General features: G+C 37.4%; 1 protein-coding gene across 3 annotated transcripts in view; it reads right to left on the reverse strand.

Annotated features, from left to right (window-relative positions):
• Positions 1–11,877, reverse strand: part of COL12A1 (collagen type XII alpha 1 chain) — a 142,229-nt gene extending 130,352 nt beyond the window's left edge. The window contains exons 1-2 of one of the 3 annotated variants that reach the window (XM_075202636.1): positions 11,699–11,876; positions 8,296–8,406 (exon numbers count right to left, since the gene is read on the reverse strand). In XM_075202636.1, coding sequence (XP_075058737.1) covers positions 8,296–8,368 — 73 coding nt within the window. In that variant the 5' untranslated portion in view covers positions 8,369–8,406; positions 11,699–11,876. Of the gene's footprint in view, positions 1–8,295; positions 8,407–11,698 lie in introns of all 3 variants that reach the window. The other 2 variants (XM_075202638.1, XM_075202637.1) reach the window with 2 other exon arrangements.
• Between the last annotated feature and the right edge of the window lie 4,336 nt (positions 11,878–16,213).

The following is a 16,213-nucleotide window of genomic DNA, read 5'->3' on the forward strand; positions in this document are numbered from 1 at the left end:
AATCAAGAATATTAGAAAACACATTGAAGAACATGAAAAATCACAGAGAGTAAAGAGAGAGTGAAAAACATTTTGTAAGACAATTACAGACTATTTTGTACATGCTTAGTGCAGATCATGCCAAAAATACACACAGTTTGATAGGAGCCTTAGTTTTCTAGGCACGAACGATCTATTATTTCATGTAGATGCAATGCATTTTTATTATGTTCATGTAATGTCTCTGAAAGTTTACTTTCAAGAATAGGTGAGTTTTTTTACTATGCAAAATGAATACAATGAGGTGTTTATTTTATTTGTTATTATGCACTATTATAAAACATGAATTATGTTATCAAAATTTCCCATGTGTTATGAAATATCAGGCTCATTAAGCTGAAAACAAGCTCGTTTGTTTTTAATATTTTGTTTTTACTTAGAAAATGACATTATGAAATGCATTAGTATATTACTATAAATGTTAACTATTAAATGTTACCAGATAAATGAGATTTGTTTAATGCAATTTGTCAATTTATCAGTGTCCTGGTCTTTTGACGTTATACATATAAGGTACTTTGGTCCACTGAAAACAATGAGTGCTGTGTTTTTTCAACAGGTAGACAGGAGGTCCATACTAGAAAACAGCATTTTGACACCAAAATGCAAGTATGGATTTTCACAAAACACTGGTTAATGATGGCAAGACGGAATCACAGCAAGTTGGTGAGCATTGTTTAGGACACTGCGAGCATACAGTGGCGCATTAACCCACACAGAACTGCACACAAGGAAAAAAATCAAATGGTTGATGACAGGTATGATTGGATATTAAAAAAAAATGAAAGAAATTATCTGCATATAGATTATTTCATGGCATCATGCGATATACATGAAATCATGATTTGCTTGAGCTCTCCAAAATGAACAAAAGCCTCCATGTACAGATTGAATGACACACAGACTTTTTGTATTTTATTTTATAATGATATTCACTCAGTTTACAAATCAAAGCTATTGTCAGTGCATAGTGATAATTAATTAGTAATTAAGGAAGCACGTGTCTGTATTTGTTTAATTCTTAGATCCATTTTTAGTTTAATATAAGCAGGACTGTTTGGATTCTATTCTTGGTCCTGGGTTCTAATAAAACTAGAGACCAGTCTGACTCTTTCCATTTTCTATAACCTAGCATTGACTTCCACTAAACTCCAAGTAAGTAGTCATTTCAGCATCTGACCCTTTAACCTTCACAAGCATAGACAATTACACGGGGGATTACATGACCCAGAATTCCCTCATTTAGTCTAGAAATGCAGTATACAATATGAGGAAAGTTTATTGTGCTGTCACTTCTGGAACTGCACAAACATTTTTGCAAGGCAGTGTAATTTGTAGACTTAACCAGAACAGCATTTATTTAAAATGCATGATATACATACTCTATGTAAAATACATAAGGTGTGTGTGTCTGTCTACCTATCTATCTATCTATCTATCTATCTATCTATCTATCTATCTATCTATCTATCTATCTATCTATCTATCTATGTTACTTGTTAAGTGTGGTGAATGGCAAAGTTGGAATCACCAGTGTAAAATTCTGTTCTTTTCTACATAGTCTATGTAACTATGTAGATACCTCTTTTAGGCATTCCTCTAAGTCCTATATTTTATCTCACTTTAGAAAATCGGTAAATTAAATATTCTCTTAGTAAATTAACTGAAATAGTAATTAGTGATAGGATTTGTTCTTTAAACCTACGGTGGATAGGGATAGAATCTTAGTCATCCTTGGTGAACCTTAATCATTGTTCATGTTTGTTCTGGTGGGCTATTATTATACACATTAGGGTCTCCATTCGGAGCAGCTTTTCAGCCTTATTAATGCATTACAAGTGTGAAACAATAATTCGATTTCTTATACTTTTTATATCAGACCTAGTAATACTTCAGCAGAAGAATGGTTTCTAAGAAGTCTATTAATCTAATCTATTTGTATGCACTGGAAATACATGCATGCTCAGCTGCTGTTATGGGTCTTCTGTATTCTCTTAAGCTGTTAAAGAAAACTCTAGTTAGAAGTTTCAGTTCAATCATGCAAAAGCTGCTATCAATTATAAATATGCAGTATAAGCATTTAAAGCTTCTATGTAGATTTAGGGAATATCATTATAAAATACTATTTCGGTAGCAATGGCTCAGGACAAATTTAATGCAAAGGCAGACAGAACTGACCTGAGCATGCGTCAAAAAAGTATCAGTACATGGTAAAGAGGTGGCACCAACCTGGACAGCAATTTGACCTGTTGTGCAGATGGCTTAGGCTTTAACTGCCCGAGAACAGTATCAGCCCAACTTGGTTAACTCCAAAAGACCGTATTCCAAGAAAAAGCTGACTGTGGGGAAAAATCTTTAGATTCTGAAAAATCTGTAAACCTGTACAGAAAAATATATGGATCTTGTAGTACAATTTTCCTGTTTGAATTCCCTCCATACCGAACTGTATCCGTGTATACCTCCTGATGCAGTCATTACAGCACTCCATCAAATAGCATAAACTTGGCAGAAATTCACAATTCTCTGCATGCTTATGTGTCCATCTCATAGGGAGCAAAAGAAGATAAATATGCAACTACTCCACATTGTTTTGACCTTTTTAGGTGACTTTTGCAGAGATCGGAATCAGCAGCACTGACGGGTACAAGATTACTTGGGAAAAACGGCTTGTTAAATATATACAGTATTTTGTAAGTAACACTTGCTTTATTATAGCAACTATCAACTGTCATGTTTTGTGGATATCCCTGAATCCCAGAGTAATCCCTGAATAGTAATAAGCATATATCTAAAAACAGCCTGAGCTATTCACATTAGTTTCACATGTCCACATGCATATTTTTAAACCAAGCACTGTAGGTACTGTGGGCCTGATTCAGAGTGAGACATACACCGCTTGCGTAGCGTATTTTGCGCTTTTTCATACAGCACGTGCTCATAATTTGAACATATGCAACTGCGGCTATTCAGACCTTTTACTTTTTACTACTTTTGACTCCTGATACCTGAAGAGATGCGACGGGGGGGGGAAAGGGGTGTTCTGACTTAGGTAATGTGCAGTAAGAGTGTGTTCAGCACTTGTGTATGGATTCAGACTGGGGTTTTATCTGTCGGTGGTGCAGGAGCAGGTTTTAGAAGATAATGGTGATGAACACCCGAACCGTTTTTAAGTAGAAGGTTGCACATTGGGAGCCATTTATTGAGACTCTAGTAGTTGTCGCTCAGCTATAGATTAGGATTTGCTGAGTGTGTTGCATCAAAAATACTTTTTTTTTTGTACGCATGTCGATAAGTTGTTCTTGCTGTAGTAGGTTATTCAAGTTTATATGATGACTCATAGCAATTGCATTCATAACCTTAAAAAATGTTTTGCACATATTCGCGAGTTGGATGTAAGTGTCTATGGGTTGTGTCTCTTGTCCAGAGGACGCATCTGCTACCCATTCAGACCTGGATGCATCTTCCACTGTGAATACAGCGTACATACGCATATACTTGCGTGTGACTTTTTTCAATTGAAAGTTACCACTCTGAATCAGGCCCTGTATGTATATATCAAGCCCTCCATTACAACCAGTGTGTCAGTGTCCTGGGGGGCTGCTGCATGCCACTGTTTTTTCCATGGCTCTGCCCGTTATGCAATAACAAAAAACAACAGTAAATCAATAAAGTTCACTACCTTTAAATGGCATCAAAGGGGGTGAGCGGAAAGACTAATCACAAGCTGATTGATTGCTGCTTGTGATTGGTCCTCCCGCTCACACCTCCACACTCCCCTGCTTCTGTCAGGGCTTGGAGTGAAATAGAGTAGCCCTGGGAAAATGGTGCATGCAGCAACCACTGAGGCTCTAGCTATGCGGAGGGGACACATTAGTGAAATATTTTCTTAGGCAGTAGTGCAGTTCTAAGGGGCTAAACTGATGATACCCAAGTACTACTCTGAGATTGGAACTCTACCTTGTGTCAGTATAACTATTAATCACAGTTTTCTTCCAACTCATTATAAAACTTGACAGTTGCAATAAATAAACATAGGACATTCAAGATTATATAGCGACTCATAGGAAGACAACACTTATCACATAACCTTCATGCAGTACATTGTAATATTATTATATATTAAATGTTCACTAATAAGTCATACCTGTAAACTGTGAAATGCAGAATACTGACCCGCATAAGGCTTAAAAGTACTAAATCATCACTAATTACAATGAATAGATGAGATGTGAAGTTTTAGATAGAAAAAATGTACCAATCACTTGTTACACCCATGAAAACATTAATAGGGCGATACTATATTTATTATCAATATAAATAGCAAGTAATATAAGGTATTATATTACAGCATGCCAGCTAAATGTGATTATCTCAGTAAACAATGTTTATAAAGCAAATGATGGAGAAATGTCAACTGTCTGGAAAAGATCCCCTTCTGTAAGAGTATCTGGATCTCAGTAATGCTGGGACTGTATGTAAAGTTCTGCAGCTAAGCTTAGATTGCATGTATGATTTATTAGCTTGTATCTAGAATACAATAAATGACCTAAACTTACAAATAATGACAGGATGTAATTCTATTTGAAACTTTGGTCTTGAGTAAGATAAAGCTATGGTCAAGATTAGCAGTTTTGGAACTCTACATTGTAAATATTTAGAATATACGGCCAATCTATTTATTCTATATATATTTACTCATTGTTTGGTGTGCCAGCCGTTTAAGCCTTAGACACCGTTAATAAATGAGCAGATATCCAGAACTAATCATTCATTTAAATAGTAAGTGAAATTTGTCAAATTTTACCCTAAATGGTCTTTGGCGTATATCTTTGGCAAAAACTCCCTGAAGAATAATTAGCAGTAGTCTTTAATTAACGCATCCTCTTAAATTCTATAGGGGGAGCATTACACGTCTTATGGCAAAACAACATGACACATCAAGATCCATTTACGGGAAACTAACAGTGCAAAGGAAATACTACTAAATAAATCTTCTTGATATACAGACAATAAGATATAAATCCAGTATGCAGTTAATTCATGTCAATCCAGCCAACAAAGCATATACTGGAGATATTCTCATTATGTGAAGATAGGCTAACGCAGCATTCCAGAAATCTCCATCATATAAACACATGTTCTAATGCTATGCTAATGTATTATCTGCATCCCATAGCGACTAAACCGCACAACTCAGCAGCATCCTAAGTCGCTGCCAAATGTGGTTGTAGCTCATTCCCTAACTTTAGTAATAGAGAAATGTCTTGCAATATAATGCACGGTAATGAATCCATCCTGGCTATTTTATGGGAGAATGCTATTTGGCTACAGGGTCAGTGTAGCTAGTAAATAGCAAATGTATTAAAGATAATGTATTAAAGATAACTATTGAAAAATGAATTTTTGACAAATTATTCCCATTGCATGTATGCCAGTAACTTCAGGTTATTGACATTGCACTTTGCTTTGCAGTTAGTATTAATGAACTACAGATAAAGCCAAAGTATTACTTATGGTGTGGTGGAATACTGAGACAGAAGTACATCTGCTGTACTGTGGCACATCAAACCACGCCAAGACAACGCTTACTATAACGCATGGTGTCTCTATGTTGGGCAAGGTGCCCTCACTTCTAGACAGGTTTTGCCCTCGCTGACTTCTCGCACAGATCTTTGACAAGGTGTCCTTCTCATACTAAATGGCAAGTTGAATTAAATGACTTTTTCTTATCCCAGCAATGGGTAATACTGATGAAGAACTACTTATGAAATAAATACTTATGAATAAAACCATCTGCTAATGCTTACCTTGTGGGCTTTGGTCTATTCAGATATCCTAGGAAACTGTACCCCTTTTTTCAATGAATATTTCCCAACTTATAATAGCATTTGCAAATCATTGTTATTTGAATTTCCACTTAGGATGTAAAAACTATACTTAAATGTAGCAGATATTATGCTTTTTAGAGGACTAATAAACACGCATTTATAATATTTTTATTTAGTGCCCCCACCCTGCCCTCTCCTCACAAGAGTTGCTGTCCTACCGGGGATAGCTTCTCCACTAACAGTCTGTCTTTCCTAAATCTCATAAATAGTGCTGCTTCGCTGCTATGCTTCTCACCACCGACATCAGGTCTACAGACTAGTCCAGGGGCGACCAATGGGGGTTGTCTGCAGTGCTTGAGCTAAGTTGCTCATTGGTGAGCTGAACATGAGGCAGGCTGTTAGTAGAGAAATTGCTTACCTAAGGCAGGGTTGATACGCTGAAGCCCTGCATAGCCACATGAGCAAGGGGTGGGAGGGATTTAAATAAAAAACTATTTTATTATTTTTAGGTTAACTGGACATTTAAAGAGTATCAAAGGTTATAAAATGCTGCAGGAATGATCTGTTGTAGTGGATGAGTTATAAGTATATTTGATAAAAATACTTCAATATATGTATTTTTCCCCACTAAAATACAGCAGAAAACAATAACAATAATTTGCAAATCCTGTTATGATCAACTGAAAAATACTTTCTAAATAAAAAAATGTAAAAAATGAATTATTCTCCTACACACTGAGGTTATTTTAAAACATTTAATGCATCCTCTCAAAGCATTTTAAACATGCTTTGACAGTGACAGATCAAATCAATAATGTAAGTGCCAGTACACGCACACTGACAAAGATTGATTTTCTATGCATCAGTTTTGATGTTGCCTGCATTGTTAAAAAACTCTAATGCATGGTAAAATACTATGGAGGTCTATGGGAATGCTCATTTAAGTACTTAGTACGCTATGATGCAGGGATTACTTGAGCGCTTTCTACGCTCTGTTAAAGGGAGGGCAAAGTACAAGGATTTGTCTATCCTTAACTAGAGCTGATTTTCATGTGTACAAGCGATAAGTTAGAACAGCCATTAGCAACTAATTAGCCCTACATTAGAACGCCAACTTTGGCTACAGTTGCGCTGAACTGTAAGAAATGTATATTTTGTAATAATTGTAAACTAAACTAAAAGCAAAGTAATATATATATATATATATATATATATATATATATATATATATATATATATATATATATATAAAATAATATGTTTCTGGGTTTAACAAATATTTACTTAATATGCCTATTACAGAATACACTATAATATGGGGAGTCCCAATAAGGAGCTCTACATATAGTTTTAATGTTTTTGTACCACAGCGTTCCTCAGATATCTGCTCAAGTGCAACTTAGTATCCATGTCTTAAGATTCTCCAGTTGCTCAGAATATTATTATTATTATTATTATTATTATTATTATTATTATTATTATTCCAGTCTTTTAGACTAAGTGGTTGAAGGAAGCTGAGAACATTGTTGAGAAATACTTTACTGCCAAATTATTATTTTGTTTTGTATTCTGCTCGCATTAACTTGCAAATGCTTTAAAGACACGTTCTCCAACAAACAATTGAAGGGATTAGCAACTTTAAACTCACAAACTGCTACACAAGTCCTATAATGCTCAACCAGTCATACCCATGGGGAATGTAGTTCAGAAGCATTTGGTGAGCTGAAAGTTCTATTGTCTACAACAGGCTTGGACAACCTCCAGGTGTTGTGAAGATACAAGCCCCAGCATGCTTTGCCAGCCAATAGCCTACTGAAAGCTGATAGGGTATACTGGGACTTGTGGTTCCATAACACTTGGAGAGCCACAGACATGTTCTACACCAGCAATTTTGCCAATCAGTAATCAGAAAACAGTAACAATTGTTAATAGCTGTTCTCAAAACAATGGTTTACAGAAAATAAATAAATAAAAAACATTTCAGAATATTTAGAGAAGACACAAGATATTTTGTAATAAAGGATACATTAATAATAAATATGTACAACATGTAAATACACCATATAAAACGTTTATTATTATGTGGATGTATCACACTGCACAAGTGCCAAGCAGGAGTGGGGTGGCAGCCAGGCCCGGCAGGCTTCTCATTTGGTAGCTTCATGCTTACACAAGCTCCTTCTTCCAGAGCCTTATATCTTGCAGCATGGAGACGGCAGCTGCCAACTCTCCTTATAAATGATGTACAGTAAATAATTCCTTGACTTTTGCTTTGGGGGGAAAAAATTGTTATTTGCACGAGACACAGGAAGACAAAGAGAAATGACAAACAGAAGAGAAAGGAATAAATGGATGGGAAGAAAGAAGTAGTAGGGAGATTTGACAGTGTTGTACCATTAATCGCGGAGAACAATAACCAATCTATTACCTTCTGCCTCTATAGAAGATAAGAGCAGGACAGCACACAGTGCTGTCACTGCAGAGCAAAGCCGAATTTTCATTCCTCTGCCTTTTCCGGGTCACAACAACATTAATGGATCTGCAACCATAGAAGGAATAACATTTAAAATTGAAAATGAGACGTTTCATTGGCTTTTTTTTTTATTATTTTCTTTTTGCAATAATGTTGTCTGGTAATTTGCAACATGCTACAACTAAAGCCAATACCAGACTACCACAACCCTCCAGAGATCCGAAGCCTGTGGCAACTTGCTTTTTACAACTCCAAGATATGCTGTCTAACTAATCATACACAGGTGATCAGCAACAAGACGGAAACTGAACGTAGTTATTCAGCTGTAAAGAAATGCTAAGAACTTAGTGCTGGTGACACAGCACATTACTTTCTAATGCCTTCCAGCCCTCCTTACCATGGGAGTGTGACTGCAGGGAGTCATTAGCTCAGATGTTCTTAATGCAGGCTCTATGGGGTCTTTTCTTTACAACATCAATACTATTATTGGTGTTGTTATTATTATTATTGGTGGTAGTAGAAGTAGTAATAGTAGTAATGTTATTATCAGTACTATTAGTATTATACCAAATAACTGGATTTGTCAGTGTGAAACATGTCCTCCATATATATTACAGCATTGAATCTAGTTGGCTACAATTTGGCCTCTGGGTTCCCTGAGAACATCTCATGATTATATTCTATTAAATATTTATGGAATCTGGCATGCTGTGATGTGTTTAGAACATACATAAGGCACTTCTATATAAAAGTTTGGATAGTACTGTTAAAGATGATAGATGGTTCTGAAGAAATTCATTACTCACTGAGTGCAGTATGAAAAAATGAAGATAGAAACATTTGGGAATAATATTTGTAAAACAGTTACAAAACATTTACTGGAAGTCAGAATAGGAGATGATGGTTCTTTTGGATAGTGGAAATTCTGCCAATGTTGAAGATAAATTCCTTTCTCCTACTAGCTACTTGAATGTGGCTCAGCAACATAAGCCCACTACCAATGACGTGGTTAAGGACCCTTTGGACCCTAAGAAACGTGCAGCGGTGATGTAATGCCCGCAGGGGAGTCATCCAAGGATTCTAAACCCCATGATCACTGCCACAGATGTTGCCTTAGAAGTGATACAAAGACCGAGCTAGCAGGATTAAGAGTCACAGTTTAGGTTTCCTTTTCTAATCATTCAGCCAGACACAATAAGGGTATGTTAGGTAATGAGTGCAAAACCCATTAACTGGATAGTGCAGACATGTGTCCCAAGGGATCTTTTACACTACATTTACACTGTTTGGCATATCCTATGCATGAGCTGTTGTTAATATATCCTGTCCTGACCATTTAGCTTAACATAAAACTCTGCCAATTTTTCCAGGAATAAAAGCAGAGTCCTTATTCTACTTTCTTAATACTACATTCTTACCATGCACTTTCACATAATGGAAATAAAAACAAACTCAAGAACTATAGGAATATATGGATGTACAGTAATAGACACACAAAAAACAACGTTTTGATTATTTTAGTGTAATGATTTAAATACTTGAAATTACACAAAATCAAAACAAGTACTGCGGAAACATTCAGTATCTGTCTAATCCAATTTAGTAGCATTTGTAGTGTGCATAATTCATTGCAGTTTAGTATTCCCACTGAAACTAACAGAATGATCAACTTTGTGCAACAGTCTTCAGGCAAAAGTATGCATTTCCTCCACACAAGGACTGAATTTAAGCGATTAGTCTTTCGTTAGCCCTGGCATCGATGACATATCCACATTTTCTGCTTTAGATTCAACTGCTTAATATTCCTTTCTAAATCTTGAAAATTAACTAGAACAGGTATCGTATATCACAAGACATTTCTTTCTTACTCACGGCGTCACCTAGCGGTAACAGCAATTATTACACAGTGCTTGAAGAAATAGATTCTTGATGAGTTTGCCTTCTGCCAAAAAACTTTCCTTTACTTTTATACATATTTTAAAGAGGGAAAATCTATTTTAGGAAGTATGGATTGATTATACTTCTACTGACTGGGTCAGTAACATTTTCTAATAATATATAATGTGAAAATATATATATATATATAAAAAAAGTTTTATAATCAAAGTCAAACAGTGAGTAGACGTGCCTGCTACTGTAACCATTGTGTCTACAAATCTAGATACAGACAAGGATAGGGCATTACGCGTAAGCCAGACTCCTCGATTCATCATCCCACAAACTACAAGTCCCAGCATGCCCTGCCAGCCCAGTGCTGCCTAGGCATGCTAATATTAACACAGCTTAAGGGAAGAGCCTAATGATGCCTATCGCTAATACTGGGAATAAGTGCGTAACTGCCATAAAACACAGAAGAATAAAACACATGGCAGTTTACAGCAAAGTTATTACATATTATTTTCCAATCAGGTGCTGCAGTGTAATGACTATGATCCTATGCATGAGGAATTCCAGACGGTGCGCTCTTTATTACAGCCGACGTTTGCTGAGCCTACAATAAATCAAGTGTACTTTCCAAAGTTATCTTCCATATGATTTCTGTGCTTTAACACCTCTGTTGCCATGGGGGCCTGCATGACAAATTACTGACTGATTGCTAGCCCTCCTGGGTATCTTTTTTTTGTCAAGTGAGAATTAAAATCGGGATAAATATCAGCATTTCTATACAAATTTTACAAGCTAAACTGCTATTTTCTCTCTGGGGTGTTTTATACAGTAGATCATGCTTTCTAGAATAAATGTTAATTTTTTTTCGGATCACATTCACAAATATATCAATTAATAAATGTGCACGCAGGCATGTACAGGGTATACTCAGACATTTAAAATAGACATTTTCTAACTTTTTGCAAAACCATTGTTAGTGTGGGACTTGTTAATGCCTTCGCTATATATATATATATATATTGGTATAGATATAGATATATCTCAAACAGCCAGAGAGAGTGTGATTTAACCCTTATGTAGCAAGGTAAATATATACATTACAAAACTTATAATTAATACAGCAGTGCAACATTCAAACAAAATAGTGTTTCACACTTACAATTACCAGCAGTATATTTCTACTGATTTATTCTGCTACTGTTTAGAGAAGTAACAGAACAGGGTTTGCAAAGTAAAACAGCTTTACAGCAGACAAAGGATTTTTCCTCATTGATAAACCTCCGTATATTGTGAGCAGCTATTCTCTATACTTTGTGAGAGTAACTAATCTTTGAGCTGGGTGCATGCTTCCTTTAAAGAAAGGCAGATGGCTGGTAAAATGCAAGTCAGACGTTTACATTCAGTATATCAGCACCTCAGCATTTAATAGAAAAGATCGTTATAGAAGAACACAACTGACTGACTGTCCAACCTGCGTTATAAGGTGCTGTCTGGACTCAGGTCTCTGCTCTCCTGGTCCCTCCTCGCGGTCCAGCTGTGGATGAGACAATGCGATGCGCAGAGTCTCCTCCTGGTGTCTCCCAAAGATGCTCCTTCCTTAAGGACTGTCTTCCTTCAAGTGGGAAGCGCCTCTCCCCAATCTGCTCCTTATGAGAGGGCTGTTCCCAAAACTCGCAAGCTCTTACGAAACAGCAGGGGAAGGTGGACTTCTGCCACTGGGTGATAGATGCAATGCTTCTGTATGGGGAAAAGGATGGAGGTGGTGTAGAAGGAGGGAGGGTTGGAAAAAGGGGGGGGATACTTACTTTTTGGAAAGTTCCACATACTTTTCAAAATTCTTTCTCCATGGTTACTGTTCAAGTACTAGTGCCAGGGGGTCCTCTGTGTCTTCTCAGAGCCAGAAAGAGCAGCCACACTTGGAAGGAAGGTGAAAGCTCTCTTAGGTTTCCCTGGCAAATTTACAAAGGGATTTCTCGAGCTGGAATAACAATGAGGAAAAAGAGTCTCAATCTCCAAATGCTATTTGTTACAGGCAGGAAAAAGTACAAAAAAAATGAAAAACTATGAGGTTTACAAACCAATACTAGTGGGTGCTGTTGAAACATCTAGCAGGTTTTCCATGAAGTAACTGTCTGCCTATTCCACACATTTTGCTATGCCTTGTAGGTTTATTTGGCAGGGACTGTGAACATTTGTAGAACCAATAAAACTTAAATTGTTTGGAGATGCAATGATTTTCGCAGCCTAGTTCTCAATGAGTTTTCACCGACCCAGAAACCTAACATTCACTTCCTTTAGTTTCCTGGCAGCGCTGAGAATTAAAGAGATGCTTGCAGTAAGCCATGCAGCTATATGCTGACTGCAGACCCAATGCAGCGTCTCATGGAATATAGTTAACTTATTCCCCTTTTGGCTTCCCAGTTGTTGTTGAACTACTGCTCCCAGCATGCTCTGTCGGCAGCTAGAGAGGTTTATACTTCTGTTTGAAAGCTCAGTCATTAATTGATGCATAAAATGCAATTCATATATCCTTTCTCTACAACCGATGTGCACTGCAGATGGAATGATTGCAATATCACAAGAAAAATAACGTTGTGGTCTACAGTTGGTGTTATTAAATGATACACTATTTGATGTTATGTCATAAGAGTATGGCCAGTGCTCCCTGTACGGAGTTCAGGGGCTGGCAGGATGGTCTCGTATTTCCACAGCACCTGATCTGCTACTAGATGTTCAACCCTGTGCTATTCTCTGGAGAATAGTGGGTTAAATGAGAGCAGGACCATGCAGAGTGTGATAGGAGCGTACACATGTAAGTCATAATGGCAACACAAAGGCAGAGTGTGGCTTCAGTTAACTAAAAAAAATACTTCACATTGACAGGAACTCCCCAGACTATTTATCATTTATACTGCACACATAAGATCCCAGTCCTTCCAGATGATTACAAAGCCAGGGGAATCTGTGACCACAGAAGTTTGGTTTAGGTGGACACTGTGGAGAAGGAAATGACCTAACCGGCTGTTGATAAACCCATGATAACGTACACCCCACAGGAATGTGCATCTCAAGTGAGGGTTTGACCACACAAAAAGTTTTTCATGTGTGTTTAGATATATATTTTGAAGGTCTGTTATTAACCATTTTATGACATTGCTGGCATTATATGGTGTGTACGTGATTATATGCTTCATGCTGTGATTATAATTATTATTTAGAGCTCTAACACGCAGGAGTGTATTGACTATTACTTGTGAGGATGACTTTCCCAAAATATTTGAGAAAATACTGTAAACAAAGCCACAAACAGCTTCCCATAAACCCAATGTACACCAGAGCACAGCAAATGCCTGCGAGATTAGGTGATTACCACCCTTATCTAAACATATCTGAACATTCCCAAATGATCTTTAACTATTTCTCCTGATGATTACCCAAATTTCTGCAATTTGAACAGATAATTCATTTTTGCTTGGCTCAAGCTTGGTTCCATTTTACAGGTCATACTGTCCATTCTTCACATCTTCAAGCATAAAACTTTCCATTGACTCCATATGTGTGTCCCCATGGTTGTAATTCACATTATATTATTTTGTGTGGCATATTCAATTGTCCACATTACCCGGAAAAGTAACACGGCTTGCGCACTATTACTGTTATTACGGTAATAGTGCACTTAATTACCGTTATTACGGTACCTTTAACGCTGGCTTTCAGCTGAAATCCAGCTTAGAATTACCGTAATACCGGTAATATTTTTAACACTGCGGGAAACGCAGACAATTGAATATGCCCCTGTGAGTGTTAGGGGGGAATTTAGTTATGCGCAGAGTGCCTCCAGACCGGCCACTAAGGCACTCCGCATTAACGCAACATCACGGATTTCTCCTCGCAACCTCCCCATAGGGGTGCAAGGAGAAATCCACGATGTTGCGGTAACTTATTAACCGAAAAAGTGCACATAATTGAATTCCCCCCTTAGATCTACTGCATGTAGTATTTGTTGTATTTGTGAATTGTATAATAAACTTTGTTTCAAGCAATAAACTTTTACCAATACAATATTATATACAGATAGAAAGAGCTAAAACATGAGAAATAAGTTGTGGCATTTGCAAAACTTAACACATCCTACACATTTTAGAGGCTGATGTTACCTATAAACTTGCAGCTATGTTTCTGCGCACATTACTGGCAATTACACTAAAGAAAACTTTTCTCATTTTTGCTGGCACCCCTATGAGTCCTGAACAAAAATGAGTGGAACCTTGCTGATAGTTGAATCTTCCCCTAACAATGCACTGGTGGGAAGAAGCCCCCAAGAAGCACTTTAATGTGCTTTTCAGGCATTAGTTAATTGATGAAAAGCACTTTAACAACAGATTAGTATGTATAAGCCCTGAAAGATTTCTCAAGTTATCGATCTTGTGTCCCCAGGGATTATAACAGAGAATGTGCTGCTTCAACGAAAGCAAATATAACAGTTTTTACTTTTGAATACATAAATATATGGTATTAACAGTTTCATTACTAAATCTTAGCTTTATATTTATAATATACCTATGGGAGAAAATGTTAAATATTAAAGGTACCACCATTAAATAATGTTTGCAATTGTTTCAGCCCCTTAATTATTGGTTAGCCCTGAAATTTGGACAAAAATGTATCTGCGGGACACAGACAAGTATACTCCCATGTATAAAATAAGCAATACAGGTGACAAGCAGAAAATAACACATGGTAGCAGACACCCAGAGGCCAGTGCGTGCTGTCTTTGCATGCAAATAAATAACACCCTTTGGGTGCAGACACAACTGACTTTCAAAGATCTTACCCCAGGGCATCTGATACATAAAATAGAATGATTCAGTGCTAGAGCTTTAAAACAAATCAAATTACTGGCTAAATACAACTGATTAAACACTTAAAGTCACAGGCACATTAATTGCTAAATATTTGTAATTTGAGTTAGTAATATATTTTCTTTATGTAGGACCCATTGAAATTATTGCTGGAAAGCTTGAACATAAATCAAGCCCATCAATCAAGCTATTCATTTTAGCTTGTCAACCATGTGTGAACAGAAGACCTTTCTGCTGGTTATATGAGAAGTGTTGGGGTGAAAGGTTAAGTACTGTACATTCATATAATGATATATGTTCAAAATGTTGAAGAAAGCATGTCATAGCTGTGTTATTCTAACTGCTACTCATATACATTCCATACAAGGATCAGTCACCCACTAAAACCACCTGCCTATTATTGTGTAGATCCAGGGGCTTGTTGGCAAATTTTAGTTTGGGGGGAGTGACTCAGCTCAGGAGCCTATTAGGAACATTTAAAAGGAAACCAAATAAAGATGGCCCAGTGACCCAGCCCAAGGTAGCCCACTATAGGACCGGCCTGAGGGACAGATGTCCCCGCTTCCTGCCAGCTCAGCCAGCCCATGTAAGTCCCCCTTTTGCTGCCAAAACAGCACTGACCCGTTGAGGCACCTCTGAAGGTGTCCTGTCGTATCTGGCATCAAGATGTTAGCAGCAGATCCTTTAAGTCCTGTAAGTTGCGAGGTGGGGCCTTTATGGCTCGGATTTGCTTTTTCAGCACATACCACAGATGCTCGATCGGATTGAGATCTGGGGAATTTGGAGGTCAAGCCCACATTTTGAACTCATTGTCATGTTTCTCAAACCATTCCTGAACAATTTTTGCCATGAAGGGGCTTACTTGGTCTGCAACAATGTTTTGGTAGGTAGTATGTGTTAAAGTAATAACCACATAAATGGCCAAGGTTTCCCAGCGGAACATTGGCCAGAGCATCACACTGCCTCCGCCAGCTTGCTTTCTTCCCATAGTGCACCCTGGTGCCATGGCATCCCCAGATAGACGCACACGCATCCGGCCATCCACATGATATAAAAGAAAACGTGATTCAGCAAACCAGGCCATGGTCCAGTTCTGGGGCTAATGTGCCCATTGTAGGCACTTT

This window comes from Mixophyes fleayi, chromosome 3, assembly GCF_038048845.1.
Source record: "Mixophyes fleayi isolate aMixFle1 chromosome 3, aMixFle1.hap1, whole genome shotgun sequence".
In the NCBI taxonomy this organism is placed as follows: domain Eukaryota; kingdom Metazoa; phylum Chordata; class Amphibia; order Anura; family Limnodynastidae; genus Mixophyes; species Mixophyes fleayi.